At 44.8% G+C, this 20,255-nt stretch overlaps 1 protein-coding gene across 1 annotated transcript in view; it reads right to left on the reverse strand.

The window, feature by feature from the left end:
* Nucleotides 1-2,791: 2,791 nt before the first annotated feature.
* Nucleotides 2,792-20,255, reverse strand: part of CASR (calcium sensing receptor) — a 41,612-nt gene continuing 24,148 nt past the window's right edge. Inside the window, exons 4-6 of the mRNA XM_066341182.1 lie at nucleotides 11,553-11,783; nucleotides 7,987-8,110; nucleotides 2,792-5,144 (exon numbers count right to left, since the gene is read on the reverse strand). Coding sequence (XP_066197279.1) covers nucleotides 3,694-5,144; nucleotides 7,987-8,110; nucleotides 11,553-11,783 — 1,806 coding nt within the window. The 3' untranslated portion in view covers nucleotides 2,792-3,693. The remainder of the gene's footprint in view (nucleotides 5,145-7,986; nucleotides 8,111-11,552; nucleotides 11,784-20,255) is intronic.

A 20,255-nucleotide genomic window follows, 5' to 3' on the forward strand; every position in this document is an offset into this window, starting at 1 on the left:
TGACAGCCCGGCGTGAGGACAGGGCTGCCCTCAGCCGCCGCCTTTCCCATTCCCTGTGTCCCCTTTCCCAGCAGCGGCGTGTTCGCTTTAGCCGCATGGAAAGGTCCGTCTCCAGACTCCCTCGTTCACCACGTTCATCATTCCCTCTCCCAGGCTGATTTTGCCGCTCCTCAGCCAGCTAGCCGAAAGCGGTGGTGAATTTAGCCAGCCTCTGGGAAGTCCCTGCAGAGATTTCAGTCTGAATGTTTAGGTTTTTACCTAAATTTCCTCACAATTTAAACATCCAGACTCTAGTAAAACCAACAACAAACACCTACCTTCCTCCTCCTGCTTTGCAGTGCCCCTTGGTAAAGTCGGTCAATATAAACTGAAATTTAACAATAGCAGGTATTGCAAATTGAACAGGGCTCATGGACTGATAAGGAGGGCATGGTAAGAAGCATGAAATATAATGTGGAAGGTTTTCTTTCCTCTGGTATAATCTATAAATAAATTCACTGCAGGGGCTTTGGGTAGGCAGAGTTCTGCCAGGTTTGCGAGGAGAAGGGATGAAGGGTTGGGCTCTTCACTGGGATGGTTCCCAAGTTTTCCAGTGGAAATTCCACCAGACAGCTGATACACTGTCGATGCTTCACTACTGGATGGTTCAGGAAACCCCACTCTGGGGCAAAGTTTCCAGTGGAGTTTTGAGCCATGGTGGGTGGGATGAGGCAGCCATTGATGTGGGCATCTTCTGGTCAGAAATGTCAGTGGAGGTTGTCAGGCTAATGCTTTCAACAGAAGAATGTTCCCCAGTCTTCATCAGGGTTGTCATGTGTGATAAACCAACAGGCTTTTGGACAGATGCCTGACCAAGCCTTCTCCTCTCCTGGGCTTGACAGGATGAGAACACATCCTCTCCTCTTTGCATGGGAAAAGGGGTTTGGTTACAAAGTACCTTCCCAAAGGGGTCCTTTTTTAACTGAACCTCCCTCGTGTCCAGCGTGTGTGACTGCTACCAGCTGCAGCAGCAGCTCTCACCCAGCATTGGAGCTGGAGGCTTCAGGCTCCACGTATGAGAGCAGGGAGGGTGGAAGAGGCTTCCCCAGCAAATATAGCACAGTTGGCCATGCTAAAAAATGATTGCCGCTCTTGGGCAATCATTGTGTGCCAGGGTATAAATTCCTTTTAAGTAAATGTAAAGAATGAAAAACACCCAAGGAATGAAAAGCACCCAGATGTGAATATCATTCACATAGCTAGTGAATATTGCTCTCCAAACAAGGCAGCTGATGGTGACTTCCTGTTTCTTACATTCCCTGCGTTCGTACACAGTCTTTGGTTTGTAAATTATGTCATTTTCACTTCACTCATTGAACTCTTACGTGTTTCAGCGCTGTCAGCTTCACTTCAGGGGCTACTGAGCTGGGTTTCTCCAATAGGAATGATTCACTAACATTAAAACTACTTGGCTACTGGAATTTTTGGAAGTGTTCGCCGCAACCAAAATTAATTTTTTTATCCCTTTCTGCCATCTAGTGCTCATCCCTGTTCGTGCAGTTAGACTCAGGAGACCTTGGGGCTCAATTCTGTACCCTAAACTGAGCTCACGTCAGCAGGCCGGGGAAGGGACCTGGGTTTCAGAAGCAGTAAGCAGCTCTTACTGGGTTCAGGGGTAGAATGTGATTTCCAAACCCTTCCCCCGCCCCCCCCCCCCCCAAACCATCTGAGCCATAGTTTTAATCAAATAATGTCATTTACAAGCCTTACAATTACAGTTGGATTGGTTCTTACGTGGGGTAGTTAAAATTTGAGCCCACTCCAAGGGGGGGTGTAACAGATCAGCAAAAGAGTTAAAATAATTTCTCTGAATAGTCTGTTTCTTGGGGTTCTGGACTTCCACTTTGCCTCTGTAAATCAAAACTCCTCTTCCTTGTCAACAAGTGGAGGTGGCAAAACAAAGTTTTTATACAGTAATGTCACCTGTAAGTTTTATTTGCCTGCCCTGGCAGAAGAACAACCAAGCAAAAACAGTAACAAGAGAATTGTGGTGTTTTCCCTAAAGCATTCGAACACAGTCCTTTTGCTTCTGCTCACATTGAGCTGCAGGCCCATCTACCTTTCTGTAAGAGGTCTAGACTACCTTCATGCTTAATGAGGGAGGGTACTGACATCCTCCTGACAGATGCTTGTTCTTCCATGGGGAATCTGAGAAGAGGGAATTAAATTCTGCAGTGTAACCCTAGCCCCTCCCGCCAGGCTGTCCAGGGGTGTTTTTTCTCTCATCAGGCTGCACCAAATTCCTCTGCTAATGACTCTCTTCAGCTTTTCCATCATGAATCAAAAAGAATCAGGCATGCCTTGAAAAACCAGGAGCACTTATGTCTGCTTTAGGAAGGGTGGGACAAGACTAATCAAGTTCTGCTATGCTCTCTGCTCAAGTCATTACTGTTTTTCTTTAGGTACAGTCCACCATTCTTGTGTTAGGTGCCCTCTCTTCAAAATTGGAAATAATCTAGTAGGTGGCCCTTAGGAGCAAAACTGTATCCAGTTCATCCATTTGTCTCTATGTGTGTCCAAGAACCCAGGCCTGAATGTCTTTCTCGCCCAGTCATCTACCAGCATGCACACTTCAGATACTTGCCCGCTCCGGTGATCCTACTACCACGGCTGGGGGCTCCTCCTCCATCCCTAACTCCTCCACTTCTCCTTGTTTCATTTGCTGTGTCAGGCCCACCAGTACCGCCAGGACTGGCACAATGCTCCGTGTAGGTGCGAGGCAGGTTAATATGGCAAAGCACAACACTGACTATGGTGTGAAAGGGTTAGCCATGTATGCCTTGTGAGATAGTACAGCAGCAACACTCGGTTAAGCATACAACTACTAGCGACATAATCAATCAGGGATACATCTCATTGTGCTTTTGCAGCGTTCTCTGGGAGGGATTTACAAGCTGTTCTCCCCCTCCACCAAAGCAGGCAGGCTGGAGGTAAAGCTATTCCAGCTGGAGGAAACCAGTAGGAACCTAAGTAGCTTGGTCTAGTGCAATGGAGTCTACGGAGAGTATTGTCCAATATTTCCTGTTGGGCAGAAAGGAGATACTGGGACATTACTAAATATAAATAGCAGGGCGCTCTGTCATTAAATACTTTACATGTTCACACCCTTGGCTGTACACAGCATGCAGGATGTTGGGGGCTTTTTTATTTTCCCCATGACTGTGCTTTCCTGAAGTGAAACCGTGTACCTTGCTTTTGTAGAGCTGAGAGTCCTGATGCACATGGTTACAGATCACATATACTGGATAAAGAGGGAGTATTATACATAGTGGGAAAGAGGAATATTATACATAAATGTAAAAGCAGGTATAGTGGAATTGCCTAGTGCCTCCCACAGTCAGCTGAGTTGCAGTCTGGCAGGAAAAGCTTATGGAGGCAAGGCAGCATGCAGACTTCTGCTTAAGCCCCACCAGAGGCGATCTTCACTTGTCCTTCTGAGATGTCCTGATTTCAGTAAAGCAAATGCAAATTCAATCCAAGGCTCCCCAGACACAGTCCTTCCTCTGGAGGCACATGTGTTACCCTGCCGGTGCTAACATTAAGATGTGGTGGGGCTGTGTCACAGTGATGTGTCTTTGTTGCCTTTCCCATTCAGAAGCAAGAGGTGAGCAAGTTCCTCTTGGGGGCTGGTGTACTTTTCATAATCTTCTTTTGTTAGGAATGTGCCGTGTTCTCTGTGACAGAGCCACCTCCAGTGCCTATAAAATTTCGGGAGTTAACCGATGGCAGGGAAGGCTCTGCCTCAGGGCTTGGTACCTCTTCTTTATTGTCTCCCACCACCGACTCCTGCGAGCTGGTCTCGGGGCTGGAAGCTGCCTGGAAGTTGGGCTCAGCCCCGAGGGGCTCATTGATCTGCAGGGGAAGCAGGGCCCGGTGCCGCATCAGGCTGTCGTCACTGTTCTGGGCCTCCAGTGAGTTCCGGCGCTTGGCGTTCCTGTTGGCCATGGCGTTCTTCTGCGGCTCCTCGAAGCTCAGTGACAGGGTCACTGCTCCGCTCCCAAAGCTGACTTTCTGCTTGCACCCACGCTGCTGCTGGCGCTGCCGCTCGGCGCAGGCTGGTAGAGGAAAAGGGTCCTCGTGGTTGCTCTTGCTGCTGATGGAGGAGGAAGGGGTGGAGCCGGTGGAGCCCCCCAGGCTGTTGGAGCGCTTGCGGGACACATTGCTCCGTCTCAGTGTGGCCCTGGCAGCCACTTTGAAAGCGTGAGCAGCTGTGCTGCAGCGCACCTCCTCAATTGTGTTGCGGGAAGGCTTGAAGAGGATGATGTAGACTTTGTTGAAGAAGATGCAGGCCAGAAGCCCGAAGCTGGCAGCCAATATTGCAATCACCTCCACAGCAGACACGAACTTGCCATACGTGCTGGCATAAGCAGGGATGAAGGAGATCCACACGATGAAGAATATCAGCATGCTGAAAGTGATGAACTTGGCCTCATTAAAATTCTCAGGCAGCTTTCGAGACTTGAAGGCAAAGAAGAAACAGATGGCCGCCAGTAGGCAGGTATAGCCAATGAGGAAGCCGAGAGCCATCAGGGAGCCTTCATGGCAGGTGATGAAGATGATCTCATCCTCCAGTTCATGGTTTCGGTAACTGGATGGTGGGGCTGTATAGAGCCAAATCACACAGATGACAATCTGCACAAACGTGCACAAGAAGACCAGGAGGAACTGAAGGTTGAGGCCCCACCACTTTCGGTGGAGACTCGTGGGGATCTTTGCCTCGAAGACAAGAAGGACACGGTTGGTTTTCACCAGGATGCAGGAGATGCAGAGGACAAAACTGATGCCAAAAGCTGGCTGCCGCAGACGGCAGGTCCAATTCTGGGGCTCACCGATGAAGAACAATGAGCTGGAGAAGCAGCATAGCAAGGAAAAGAGGAGAAGGTAGGATAGCTCCCGGTTTGTGGCCTTGACAATGGGTGTGTTGCGAAATTTGGTGAAGACTCCCAGAACAAAAGAAGTCAGGAAAATTCCAAGCACAGCAAAGAGAGTCAGAGCAATCCCAAAGGGCTCAGTCCAGGCCAGAAACTCTATCTGCTTGGGGATGCAGGATGTGTGGTTCTCATTGGACCAGTAATCCTCAGGGCACTTGTCACAGGCACTTGCATCTGAAAAAGAAGTGATAAGGAGAAGGAAGGTTTGTCAGAATGAGAGACTGAAGCGTGGGATGACATATATGGCAGCTACGCATCAGCCTTGATCTTAATCACACAGAGTGTGCAGATCTCCAGGGTCATAAATTGATGTCTTGGAGTTTCTTACACTGAAACTACCAACCTCCCATGGGCTATGTAGCAATACTCAAAGCATGCTTGGTTCCTGCTTAGAAGAAGTCCTGCCTCTGCGGTCATGTTTTTTGTAATCCATTTCTTGGCAAAACTTTGCAAACTTCGATTTCTATCAGCTCTTACATGGGCTCTGTTTCTCCCTCTTCCTTGTTCCTTCACTTTTATCTTCTGCTTCTGTCTGTCTTCATACCTCTCACACTTTTATCATCATTTGAATATCCTGCCTTTTTCTATTACAGAGAAAATTAAAAACGTGCTTGCCTCCTTAAATGCTTTGAGAGCCTATTTCATATTCCATGAAAGCAAGTCCTAGTGTTTAAATTGTTCTTCCCTGAAGGCAGGCAATGCCCTTGACTCCCAGCACATTCTCATTTCATGTTGGAATGCCAGGGAAAGATGTGTCTTAATGATATCACTCTCTCTACACCCAGCAAATGTCTCACTAATACTTGCAAAGAGAAAACTGGTGCCTCCATCTCCTTCATTAAAGTAGTTGTGCCTGCTATGATAATGTGGTCATGCCAACAGCTTGTAACATCAAAAAGCAAGGACCTGCTGCTTCTGCTCTTCTGCTTTGATTCAGACTGGTCTTGTGCTCCAGCAGGGAGGGTCATGACTCTTTGGATGGCAGTAGAAAGGGGTTGAGAGCAGAGGGTTGGAGGTCTCAACTTACCCATGCTTTTTGCATCCCAGCAGGATAGTAAGGGGCTGCAGTGGGTCTACAAACTCCTTTAACAACAAGCACTCTCTGAGTTTTGCACCTAAGCACAGACACAGACTCTGACCATAGCTTTCAGGGCAGAAACTGATGCTAATGAGAAAATCAGAAATGCTGAGCTAACAAGGCCGAAGGTTTTCAAACTCTATTATTCTTGTGGTAGAAGAGACCATCCATGACCTGATATGACACTCCTTTCCTAAGGACATTTTGCCTCATCTCTAAGGTGTTTATTTGAAAATCTGGCACTAGATGCGAAAGCTCAGTCAGAAGCCGTCATCACCAGGTCATTTCATTTGCATCCATTCAGGCAATAGTTCTTACTTTTCTTGTGCCTTTTACCTGGAAGCTTGTTACAAACTGCAAGCTGCAGACAGAGCAAGTTAATTTCGTGTAGCAGGGACTCCTGCAGTCTCTGCCAGAGATAGGGGCAGCTTTTTAGCACTGCACCCTAAAGACATCCTTTCTCTGCTGTCTTATGGTGGCTTAGAGACCGTTCTGCCGCTGAAGGGAGTAAACCAAGTCTCCCTCCTCCAAGGCTGCTCATTCTTTCTCCCTCCTTTGTGTTAACACTAGAGGGCACACAGCTTCTCATTCTAGTTGGAAACTCAGCCTCCCAAGAGCTTGTTTTCAGGAAGACCAAAGACCTCATCCAACTCGCTCCATAGTCACACAAGTTCCAGCACTGCTCCCAGATAAAGTGTGGGAGCAAAGAGCTGAGAAAGGACAGATTGTTTCCTTCGGAAGCATCACTGTCTCAGCTGGATGAAACTGGTTGTAATACTATGCCTATAAAACTGGCAAGCACAGGAAATAAAGACTATTACTGTCAGCTGAAATTGCAGCAGGAAACTGTAGAGTCAGAAAACAGTTGCCACCTCAGCGCTGTAAATTTCACCTCCACACCAGAGCTAGCTCCCAAAATTTTGTGAAAAACACCAGAAGATCCCTATTTACACATGACCAGAATTGGTTTATTTTTCAATCTGAAAATGCTGCTTCCAAGCATCCTGTAGTACTGTATGGTCATGCTAAAAAAAAAATCATTTCTGTCTGATAGGACACAAATTAGATTCTTCCAAAGAAAACTTGTTCAGTTTTGCCAGCAGTTTGCTGAATTGTTCATCTCTGGCAAAGTCTGCAGTGTTTGCTGGGACCAGTGCACTGGAGAGAGTGTGAGGAGGTCCCAAGTGTCATACAGTGTGGAGAGGACTGATATCCTGAAAGAATTTACTTGCCTTCGTTACTCTGGGGCTGCCCAGCACTGAGGGAGCACTAGTGGTGTTGGAAATTCAAAAATTTTCAACCATTTCTAAACCCGACTTCATCTTTTCCGTCTCCAGAACCCGAGTGACTTGATCCAAGCTCCCAATGAAACACACAAAAAAACATGTCCATGGGTTCATGGTAGGATCTCCAAATTCTGATCATTTGCAGTGCCAGTGATCAATGAAACCTGGAGTTGCTGAGTCCATAAAGGGAAATATTCCTCTCTGGTTGTGAAATCTGGGATGTAATTGATTTTATTTCTTTGTAAAGCATGAAATAAACCCCTGAGAGTCTGAGGAAAAGATGGAGGCAGGCAGATAACTACAAAATTTAGGATTGGGAATATCTCCCTCCTCCAGGTTTTTGGAGAAAGAAAAGTTACTGCTACAGTGCAATAGACTTGCTTGTGGCTGCCTGAGAGGCTTTATACATGCAAGTTGTTTTTCAAGTTCTCTGCCTTAATTTTCCTAATGCAGAGCAGAAGGGACAAGCAGGCCTAGCAGTAGTCAGGACCTGAGGACTACACGACTCAACTCCTGAAAGCTTTTCTGTGAAGCCTCCTGGCAAGGCAGGCACCAGCCCAGCATTGCAGGGCAGCGATTTCAGCTCAGCTGCGGGCGATGCCCGGGAGGGCACCGCCCTCGACAACGCCCAGAGCAGCTCTGGGGGCATTACCTGTCTCGTCGCTGTACTCCCCGTCGGGGCAGTCCACGCACTCGAAGCAGCAGGTGGGCTCCCCCTCAATGATGCCCTTCCTCGTGCCCGGCAGGCAGTCCCTGCTGCAGTTGGAGAAAGGCACCTGCAAGAAAAGAGCTCGAGCGGGTTAATGGTGCCAATGCCTTACTATGGCAAAGCCTTGGCTTCCTCCAAATGTATTATTACTTGGGTGGCATGCTGGATGAAGAGCCTCAAATGCTCACCTCTTCCTCCCACAGAAGAGACACGTTTTGCACAATAGTCCTTCCCCAACCCACTGCAGTGAGATTTCTTTGAAGGAACACATCAAGGGATAGTAAGGAAGATCTGCAGATCTTTGTAATCTCTACTGTGTTGTGGGCATTGCAAACTGGAATGTGACTGATATACATAGCCCAAAGCAGTCATTAGATGGTTAGAAGAAAAGGCAATCAATATTTGCTGGCAGGAATTTGAGTCAGCCTTGGAGATGACAGACCCTGACGACTGATCCCCAATCTGACATATTGCATATTGTCTGCTAATTTATGGGAATCAAAATGGTTTTCTGAAACTCACTTCTTCTTTAAGAACACTGAACATCTAAAGATGCAAATCAGTAGTGCTTTACAGATCCAAAGGTTTCCAGACCTCTGCTGCTGTAAGTGATGTCACCTGCTGTCTGTGCATTTCTGCTGTGCCTGAGCCCACCTGAGCTGTCGTGTCCCAGCAGCGTTTGTATGGGTGTGCTCACTGCATGCCTGAAGTACACTGACATAAAAACTTCAGCATGGCAGATGGAAGCCTGGACCTTTGTCACACAGAGTCCTGACCTGAGGTTGAGCTCACCTTTTCCCAGCTAAGTTAAGGAACGAGGGTTGACACAGAGCATGTCTTTCTCAGCTGATGAGAGTTAAATCTACAATTCCCACTGCTAGCAAAGCACCATGATCCATACCTAGATAATGGCTGTTCTGTTTGGAAACCTCCATTCACCTTTTTTTAAAGTTTGATGCTAGTTTACCCAGGTGCTGCCAACCTGCTGATCCCCAGGAACTGCCTGTATTGATGCACTTATGCAATGAGTCCTAGCTGTGGTTTGGAAATTGCCTATGCGCAAGCATCAACCTTAGCCACAAGGGAAGCAAAGCCCTCACTAATGACAATTGTATGCAGAGATGACCACTCTGTGGCTCAGGTGAGAGCAATCTCTGTTGCCTATCGCTCTGAAATGCAGCTGCAGCACAGTTTGGAAGTGCTGTTCCTAAGCTGTTCATCAGGAGTACATCATTGATGGGACAGACACATATACGGGGCAAATCCTTGCAACTGGCAGCTTGAAGCACTCTTTGCTGTTAGTGTTCACTGCTATAAACACAGTGCTCCTATTCCTTGGGACAGTCTTTGAGCAGGCAGTACATCCATCAAGAGGACTTCATCAGTCTAGCCTGTCTCTCCCTAGGCTGCACCAGTGATTTTGAACAGAGCTGAATCAAAGGCCTGGCTGAAGTCACACACTACTTCCCCATTATCTACTAAGTTGATTGAGCTTCCAAGGAGGAAAATTAAATTGGTTTGGCATGATTTTATCTTGACAAAAACATGTTGGCTTGTTCTTATCAGTTTATTTTCCTCTAAGTGTTTATAAACAGTTTAATTTTATTTTATCAAGTCTTTTAAGTTACTGGAGCTCAACTCAATTGTGTGTAATTCCCTAGGTTCTCCTATAACTGCTTTAAAAACAGGCATTACGATTGCTCTCTTATCCTTTGAGACATCATGCATCCTCCACATTTCTCAAGATGAATTGCTAGTACTTTTGTGATTGCTTTGGCTGAATTCTTAAGTATTCTGTGGGGAATTTCATCAAGTTCTGCCAAAATGAATCTATCTATCTTACCTACTCTTTAACTCATTGTTTTGCAAGTCTGCCCAATGCTGAAGTTCCTGAATGTTAAAATTACCTACATTTAAACTTTTGTTGGGGATGTCAAGAGGCACAGTGAGTGAAGTACTGGCTACTCTTTTTGAACAGAGCCTTTTATCTGAAAGAAATAAGGAGTCTATAAACTGGGAAAGAAAAAAAAAAAAAAAAAAAAAAAGGCAGACACAGAGATTGCAAACCCTTCCACTGCACAAAATTTACATGCCCTGGCATTACACTTGGCAACATCCTGTCACATTTTTAACAGTTTAGGACAGAGAATGGAGTTAAATATTGCACTGCTGGAGAAATTTAGACCAAGAGAACACAATGACTCAGTTTAAGTAAAAAAAATAAATCCTAACACTTGGGAAAAGTGCAAGATGCATTTGCAACAGTCAAAAGGAGGGATTATAATATCAGGGGGGGTTAAGTATCACTTGTAGTTTGTGCTTAGAGACTCCAGCAGGGCTTAGAAAAGCTCTGAGCTCAGTATTTCTGTGGTAGTATGCTCTTTTCAATTTATGCCTCCTTCAGAGTGCTCTGGACTTGAACCAGAAGTAAAGCTGGAGTAAAGGAAAGGCTGAATTTATGCTGTAACTGTTTTGGGCAAACAGCTAAGGCAGAAGCCTTACCTGATCTGCCAGCCAACATGAATAATCAGCTGGAAGTGAATTGCCTTGTTCATTAATCAGGTCGTGGTTTAACACACTGAAACATCACAGCAGGGCCTGGCAGTGACATTTCTGAGCTAATACTCTACTCCCTGTGTCAATCCCCAGACCGCAAACCATATGCCCACTCAGTATTCCCTCTGGGAGTCAGTTTCTGCCTAGCTGGCTGCTGCCAGCTATGACAGCACTTCATCTGGTTCTGGTCTGGAGATGTCTGCACCATGTTTCCATCATGTGGGTCAGACACAGCCTGGCTGCTAGTGACAATAATTATACTGAAAAGATTTAATATATGCAAGACAGTGGAGAAGGACTTAAGCCTGACTGAATTCAATTGATACCTCTTGAGATCGCTACTTCTAATGCTGCAGATGCATCCTCAAGGTGAATACAAAAAACAGGTAGCAGGTGCTGGCATCTCCCACTACTTGAGCACCATGTCCAAGTTAACCCAGGCAGACTGACAGGGCTTGTTCTGTTGGTTTGCAAGGCAAGGGTGTGAAGAAGGCTCTTGGACTTACTTGGTGGGTAATGCCAGCAGAAAGAGTTGTAAATATAACTAAGAGCAAGAAGAGACACTTCTTGATACAGAGATAATGGGAGTGAAAGAGATGGCTCTTTTCAGCAATGAAACTACTGAGCTCAGGAAAAATTGATTTAGTCAACAACCAGATTTGGGTAATGAATTTCTCATCCCTTTTTAAATACTGCCATAAAATTCTGCTCTATCTGCTTGGGCCAGGGACATAATTCAAAACATTATGACCCAAGGTCAACAAATGTACAGAAGGGGAGGACACACTGTTTGTTATTTCAGTGTATAAGAAGGGTATGAAAGACTGTGTATACAATAAGGTGAATGGCTCCTTTATTGAGACGTGGAGCCATAACATGAGGAGTGTGGAGGGCTAGTTCAAATTTCAGTTTGTGGATCTGGAAAATACTGCTGTGAGGATTTGAGCACTTACCTCCTTAGAGAATCCACCCCATAGGATCTTGTTTTCATTGATGAAAAGCCTCTCCCCTTTTTTGGCGTAAACGTTGTAGTGCCCAACCTCTTCAAAGACGACTGAGCCATCCTCCGGAGAGAGATGCCAATTGATTATTGAGTAATTTCCTACCAGGTCCCCAAACTCATCAAAATCTACTTGCTCCCCCATGTTATTGGTGAAATTTAAGTGTCGCAGATGCTTGAGAACCTAGAGAGAAACAGAGAGACACTATGAATGCCTGTGTGTTATAATCCTACCACAGCACACATCTGTTATGGGGACAGAACTGGGAAGAATCACTTTACTACAAACCTTATCTCTTCAAATCTTTTGATCACAGCAGTAGGAGGTTTTCTATCACATGAACACACTGAGCCTGTACAAACCTTGTAGACAATACAAGGTATCATGACCCTCTGGGTGGTTGGCAACTCATCTGTAACACTTACTGATGCTATCCCATCATCCATTTAGCATTCCCTGTTTGGTCCTCTGAGTCACCTCTGCAAGCCCAGAGCTCTTTATTAGGGCCAGGGAAATGGCAGCAGACTCTCATGTGTTTCAGTCACCCATGCATCACTTTCAGCTTGCCCTTGCAACCGCTGCATGATCACTCAGAAACAGGAGTGCTTGAGAAACAACTCAGACGTTATTCTGCATTGAAAAAAACCAAGCCAAATTCACTTCAGTAAAAAAAAAAAAAAAACAACACCAAAACCCAATAAATCAAGCTCATTTGCCATATGGCAGACCTGGAGAATTCTTACCATTTTTTTGGCTTCTGTCTCATGGTTGCATAGTTGAAAGCAATCACATTCTCCCTGTTCCTAGGAGCTGTTCCCTGTAATTTTCACCTCATGTCTTAAAGTGTCATATAGAATCATAAAATCCTTAAGGCTGAAAAATACCTCCAAGATCATCAAGTCCAACCATTAACTCAGTGCTGCTCTATTTACCACCAAACCATGTTCCCAGGTGCCATCTCCATATGTTTTTTGAACACTTCCAGGAACAGTGATTTCACCTCTTTCTTTGACAGCCTATTCCAATGCCTGACCACCCTTTCAGTAAAGAAATTTTTCCTATTATTCAATCTAAGCCTTTTCTGGCACAACCTAAGGCCATTTCCTCTCATCATGTCACTTGTTATCTGTGAGAAAAGACCAACCTCCTCCTTGCCACAACCTCCTTTTAGGGAGTTATAGAGAGTGATAAGGTCCCCCTAAGCCTCCTTTATCTTTTAATATATAAAAATCTCTAATTTTTATATATTGAAGATATCCTTTATCTAAGCTAAACAGGCTCCTCCTTCCCTCAGCCACCCGTCATCAGACTTGTTTTCCAGACCCTTCATCTTCTCTATTGCCCTTCTCTGGATGTGCTCCAGCACCTCAATGTCCTTCTTGTAGTGAAAGGCCCAGAACTGGACACAACATTCAAGGTGTGGCCTCAGCAGTGCTGAGCACAGTGGGGACAATCTCTGCCCTGGTCCTGCTGGCCACACCATTGCTGATCCAGGCCAGCAGGACCATTTGCCTTCTCGGCCATCTGGGCTCAGTTGGTTCATGTTCAGCTGGCTCTCAATCAGTATGCTGTGGTGCCCCTAATCCCAGGGACAACTCTAGTTTTAAAGTTCATGATCTAGATAACCTGACATGTAGACCTAAGAAACTACAGCATGAAAGCAAGCCTGTACTGGCAACTGTGATACAATTAATTCACATTGTATTTCTGTTCAAAAAATAATTGCTGGTTTATGCACTTATCAGATTTCTCTCCAGGCTCATCTATGGAAAGATGAGGCGACTCTGAGGGCACCTGGCTGTCAGCTCCTCCTACACCCCAGCAGCACAGTTGCTGCTGTGCTTCTACTGCCTGTGACAGCTTGTAAGCCCAGTCTCTCACCTGTGAGTGCCCAAACATACAACTCTGGATGGCAAAATGTAAGAGAAACCAAAACTAAATCAATTTGTCTGGGCAGGCAGAACCCTCTTCACCCCACAGACAGAACAGACAATTGTTTTGATGAATCCTTTTCACCTGGAAACACAGAGACAGGGGAACAGAATCACTTCATTAATTCCTGTCAGTTTTGCTAAATTGTCTCATTTTTCGCTGTTTCCTTTTGGGATCCTCCTATGTCAAGCTAAAATCCTCAGAGCCACAGATACCCTCCTCCCACTGCCTGTTTCAGTGCCAGCCTGAGAGAGTCTGGAAAATCATTGTAGTACTACAAAGCATGTGGCCAACAATACCTTTTCAGCTTGTGTGATGTTGATGGAAGGATATCAAAATATTGCCACGGTATTCAGTCTTTGAATAACTGGTGAGACAGAGAAAGTAGGGTTCTTTCTGTCTTTCTCATCCCGGTTGCCCCTCCTCTGCAGACCAGTTCACCAATAAGATGTGCAGCTGGAATGATCTCACCAAAGAACCAGGACTTGTCCCTGGAAGATCTCACCCTCTGATGGACATGGCAAAAGAAGATGCTCTGTGCTGGCACTTTGTTGTGGAGAGCTGGGGCATTGCCTGCTGTGGGTAAGGAAATAGGAGACTGCTCCCCTCTCATTCCCCTCATTCCTGAGGGGTACCCAGGAATATGCTAGTTGCCCGGCTCCATCAGGGGAGAGTGAGAACAGAGCAGAAGCAGCTCTGAGGTCAGAACAGGTGACAGGGTCTGCAGATCTGTAGTGATGTGTTCTACTTCCTCTCCTCACTCTGGCCTCATCTGCACAGGGGCTTCAATCTTGGTCTGGCTGTTACCAGAAACTTTGTCTGTCAGCAGTGCAGGTGCTTGGCAGGGCAGCTCACATTCCTCTGCAGGCTCTGGCACCTACCACAGGGTGACAGCTGCAGCTATGATGTCCAGATTAGGTCTGTCCTTATGCTGAGCCTAATGCCATGCTTCTCCTCACTCCAACTCAGTATGACACTCTTATGCAGCACTACTGCATCTTTCTGAACAACACCAGGATATCCTAACTGAGTATCATTGCTGGGTTGACTGTTACCTCTGTAGACAGGAGACCTTGCCCTTGTTTTGACTGCAGCTGCTACACACACTAGGAAACAGTCTTGCAAGAGCCATATTGAAGACTCTTCAGTTCAAGTCCTGCCTCTCCTGGTCTGCTGCAGCAGCAGAAGGCTCACTCGTCTTAGGGTCAGCAAGATTAATGGTGGAGAAACTTCTGGATTCTCTGAATGCAATTTTTATTTGTTTAATTTCATAACATTTGTATCAATTAGTCTGTTCCTTTGCCTTCTCTCCTGTCATTAGGTTTCTTAAAAAGTAATACATACCCCTGACTTTTAGTGGGGTTTTGTAGGATTAGTTTGACAGGATCTTTCCCTTGGTGACACACACATTACACCTGAGGATTCAGGTTATAAATGATTTCATGTATGACCTGATATGTCTGTCTGACTGTTTATTCATATAAAAGTGCTGATCTGCAAGTAATGTTGTCTTTCCCCAGGCAGAGTATAACAGCTTCAGTTCTGAAACTGTAGCTAGTGGGTACAAAATGTGTATCAGTTCATGCAGGAAAGGCACATGACCTAATTAAAATCCCAAATGGAGAGGCAACAGGAACAACAGAAATAACAAAGCCTGGGGTTTTTTTTCTTCCCAGAAAACAATGAAGTTTTTCTTCAAATCTAAATTTCCAAGGGGTAGCTTGTAAAATGAACTACCAGAACATGTTCTCTTTTTAGAGAGCAAGAAAGTCCCAGGATCATATATCTGTATATCACAAGTTCTGCTCTTTACAGGGCGAAAACACAGTTTTAACAGACAAGTAATATATAAGCACTAAACTTTGAAAGAGGAAGTTGTTGACTCTGAATAACCACAGCACTATTTTATAGTCACCAGTCTATCAATGATTAGCTAAAGGCTTTACAATTAAAAATGTGTCACTATGTTTTGTAACTAAAAACAGAAACATACATAACCAGGAGTCAGTCCACAAAGAGCTAAAAGACCCTGCTTCAGCCAGGCCAACAGCATGTGTCAGGGGTAGGAGTATCATATCCTGGAACTATGAATTTATGAAAGACGTGTTGACCTGGTGGCCTGGCTACACTGTTAGCAGCTAGTGGAAGCCTGTGGGGAGAACACTGTGCAAGCTGCTGTCTTCAGATATTTCTTCCTGTAATTTTTCCTTCTTTTCTTTTTTCTCTGTCACAGACTTCATGTTGAATTGCTATGCCTTTTAATTAAAACACCTGTTATCAGAAAGGACTTGCAAGCTGTCCTCTAGTTCACCCTCCCATTATTCCTGGTAAGGCCATTCCCAGTCATGCAGCATCCCATAGTTTATCCAGGCTAGATATTCTGGGTCATGTGGTTTCCACTTTTATGGGAGGATCATAAAGCTGTAACATAAATACAGTTGTATTAGACCAGGCTGGAAGCTCACTTACCCAGGACATGTTTTGGACTGTGGCCAACAGCAAATACCTACAACAGGAGCACAGGGGCTGTGATACTTCCCCTGAACACTCCCAACCATTTTGCAGCTAAGTTACTTCCTGGGCCAGAGGTTTTGTACCCAATAACCTTTGGATGGATTTTTCTTCCATGACATTGCACATTTTTGTCCTGCACCTGTGCAAACTTTTCACATCTACAGCCTCCTGCAGCACAGAGACCTACATTTTATGAGACAAACACTTCTTCATCCCTTTTGGAACAGAGCAGCTATGAGTCTCTCTTGGTGACCTTTATGCTGATATTGGCAAAGAACTGTCATTTGCCGGTCATCTTTTCCATGCCTCTCAGGACTTTACAATCACCTCTCTTCAGACACCTCTTTCTCAGGCTGCTGAGCCCTATCTGATGTTGCTATATCTTGTACAGAAGCTGCTTCACTGACCTTTCTCCAAGTATTCCTGGTCTTCTTTCTCAGTTCTGAGTCTTGCACATGATACTAAAGTGAGATGCATGAAAGGTTTGAGAAAGTGGCCCCAGGACATTCTGTTTACCTCTCTGTCTCTTTTCCAGTGTGACTGTTCTTAAAACTGCATTTGCTTTTTTTGACTGCTTTTCAGACAGACATGAGGAGTCCATCCATAGACTTGATCAGCTTCATTTGTGATAAGTTATGTCTAGTAATTTATTTTTATCCTCTGCTGATTATCTTTCAACCAATACACACATAAGTTCTGAATTTGCTGACAGACTACCAGAAGATGCCTTCAAGAAGCCTGAGCATACTCTATGAATATAAGTTCTCTTATCCATACACATCCTAAAGCCTTCAAAGCACTTTAGGAGGTTTGTGAGGTAGGGCTTCTCTTTAGAGAAGTCACGGTCACTCTTCCTCAGTATATTTTATTTTTTCCTTCCTAATTTTTTTCAAACCCCAATTTCTAATAATGGGCTCAGTCATGCTCTGCTAGTTCTTTGGATCTCCTCCAGAACACTTTCAGAAAGTTGATGTCTCATCTGTCAGCTTTCTAGGCCTCAGAGCCTAGGATTTTTCAAGTGAGGAGCCAGCTCTTCAGCTACTTCATCTGTGAGCTCTGGCAAATCCCTTGGGTGAATATTGTTCACTTGCCCTGAAGTATCAAGGTTCATTTTGTGTTACACAGTTTCTTCTACAGTCAGATGAATTAGACAGATCCTCTAAAAGTCTCCCATAAATAACTAAACCTTCTTAAGTTTGTCCATGAGGAACACACTTTTTTTTCTGTTATGGCCTTATCTTGTCTTTTGCTGTAATAATCTATGGCTCAACAGACAATCCTACTCCTGAAATGTTAATAGGATTTATGAGCTTTTACCCCATTTCAGGATGTGGCTTATTTGTTTTTTTCTGGCCTGCCTTATTTTATTTTTACATTTAATCTGCTGGAGTTTATGAATCTTCCAATTTTACTCAGTGGACATAACTCAGTTATTTGAAGGATGCTGTCTCACTTTTTACGAACGCTACCTAATACCTTTGTTTTGCCTTGCCATCTTCTTTCTGCCCCTTTTCTTGATTGGCAGTATACACTCACGTTCTGTCACTAGTATTGAGGCTGGTGGCAGGCAAATACATCCATTTAAAATTTTCGATGCTGTCAGATAGAGAGTTTTGTGTGCACATGCATGCCCAAAGCTGAACTTCGAGCTTTCCTCTGAAGCACAAGCCACAGACTAGTTGTACATTTTGATAGCAGCTGGACTAAGCAATAGTGGCATGTCCTAAATACTCCAATTAGTAACAAGATAGGAGACAGATCCACCAGTTAAGAGGCTGATTGTAACAAAAACCTAGGGCTCAGGGCTAGAAACAAGAAAGTGAAGATCATGTTTGCATGAAAAACACTGGAAGTAGGGCAAGATCCTGGAGATGAAGGAGATGTGTGGAGACAAATGTTGGGGATGCTCAGTAACCTTGGCCAGTAATGCTTGAGAAAGGCAACTGAGAGGAGCTGCACAGCATAAACTGAGAACTTTCACCTTGACAGACCTCCACCATGTCCCTACCAGGAAAGGAAGGTGAGACCTGGTGATGTAACACTGTGGGGAAAGCAAAAGTGTGTGAGATATCAAGCAGTTAAAGTTGTAGTCTTGTTAATTCTTAAGTAAACGTCAGTATCCAAGTGTGCTATGGGCTCTCCTTTACTCTGTCTCAACTGTGGCAGGTCCTTAACTAGTCTCCATATACTGTCAAAGGTTTAATATCCTTGGCTTCTTTCTGCAGTTTCTTTCTAATGTGTTTCCTCCCTAGGTCAAATGGTCCTGCAATGGAAGAGAACATGGGCACATTATAGGTGTCTGTCACCATAAAAGACGAACAAAACCCCCTCCTAACACACAGTTGCAAACAATCCTGTCTCGACAATTAACGTGTGTTTTCCCATGCTTAAATTTTAATTTCTGTCTTCCTATTTCTCTTCAGGCCTGTACAACAGTTCTGGACTGATAGGTACTAGATGCTTTTCTCTTTGGTTTGGTAGAGTGCCCATGCTGAGAGCAGCCAACAATACCACATTCAGGGCTCAGTGTGAATGAAGATGAAAAGCTGGCAACTGTCCTCAAGATGGTAAGTCCTGACTTCCACTTTGACTTGCAGAGGGCCCAATCTCCTCTCTTGTTTTGGGTCTTTCATCAAGCACATGGAGAAGATACCTTCATAATGCTGTAACAGGTGTAAGGATTTGGGAGACCAAGTATTGCATTGGGCCAGGAGTCATGGTGCACAGGACCTAGATTTTGCCACTGGTCAAGTATCACAAGGAACTATACCCAGAGTCAGTTCTGAAAGAGCCACTCATAAAATACTTTAAGAGAAATGTTGTCTGAAGCAATAGTTTTTGATTTCTTTTTCTTTCTTTCTTTCACTTTCAAATACCTATGTGTCAATCTTTGTTTACAGGCTAGAAAACTCAAGTTTTTACTTTCTGTATCAAATCCTTAATTCCTGCTGCATTCTCTAATTTGCAATATCTTGTTCTGCCCATTTTTTATGTAGGGTCAGCTCTTGGGCTTTCTGAAAGGCAGTGCTGTTATCACAGCATCAACCAGTTCAGACACACAGGTACTGAGCAGGCAGGAAGGTGCTGGCCCTGGCCTCTTGTGTCAGTAATACCTGTTTCCAGAAGCCTGAATCAGGGCAAGATGAATTTCACCCTTCTGTCCAAAGCATTCTTCTTGCCAGCAGCAGCTGAACTGTTCTTCCCCTCTATAACCTCCCCTCCTTCCCTGCTGCCCTTTGTACACCAAGAGGGACAGCATGTAGTGCTGATGTTGTTTTTAAAACCAAGGTGCCAGAATATGCCAATACCATTAATCTCACCTTTTTCCAAAGGCTGTCCAGAAGATAACGGAATTCTTCAGCCAGTGAAAGATGTGATTCATTGCCTCACTTGCTACATTCACAGAATCATAGAATACTCTGAATTGGAAGGGACCCACAAGGATCATCAAGTCCAACTCCTGGTCCTGCACAGGACACCCCAAGAGTCACACCATGTGCCTGAGAGTGTTGTTCAAATGGTTCTTGAACTCTGTCAGGCTTGGTGCTGTGACCACTGCTCTCTGGAGCCTGTTCCAGTGCCCAGTCACCCTCTGGGTGAAGAACCTTTTCTTAATATCTAATCTAAACCTCCCCTGACACAACTTCAGGCCATTCCCTTAGGTCCTATCTCTGGTGACCAGATTCCACCTAAGCAGACTGGTTTCTGTTTCTCTAAAGAACTGACTATTAATACTTTTTATCTCTATAAGGGTAACTGAGGTGGACAAGCTGGAAAGTACCCAGGCGTAGAGCTGTGATTCTCACTGCAAATACCTCACAAAAAATTTGGACGTCTCCCTGTTACACTCATCCAGCTTCATGCACAAGAAGTGCCTGGTGTGTTGTTGGAATACTGAGCACTTCATACTAAAATAATGAAAATGAGTCAGCGCCTTGCCTACTGTGCAAGGCCTGGGCTGTACTCCAAGATTGAAACTGTCAGGCTGGTAACAGAGCAGATGAACAAAAGGAGAGAGACTCTGGAAGAAGGGCTGGTGTCAAAGAGAGAGGAATTGATGGTCAGCCAGGAATTGATTGGCAGTTGGGATGGACATCCCAGCTCTGGTGAAATGCTAGATCTGCACTGAATTGAAAAACAGAATGAAAGCAAGAGTTCATTCAATACTCAAGAATAGCTGTGTGAAGCCTGAGAATAACTCAAGAACAT

This window comes from Sylvia atricapilla, chromosome 2 (assembly GCF_009819655.1).
Source record: "Sylvia atricapilla isolate bSylAtr1 chromosome 2, bSylAtr1.pri, whole genome shotgun sequence".
Lineage (NCBI taxonomy): Eukaryota > Metazoa > Chordata > Aves > Passeriformes > Sylviidae > Sylvia > Sylvia atricapilla.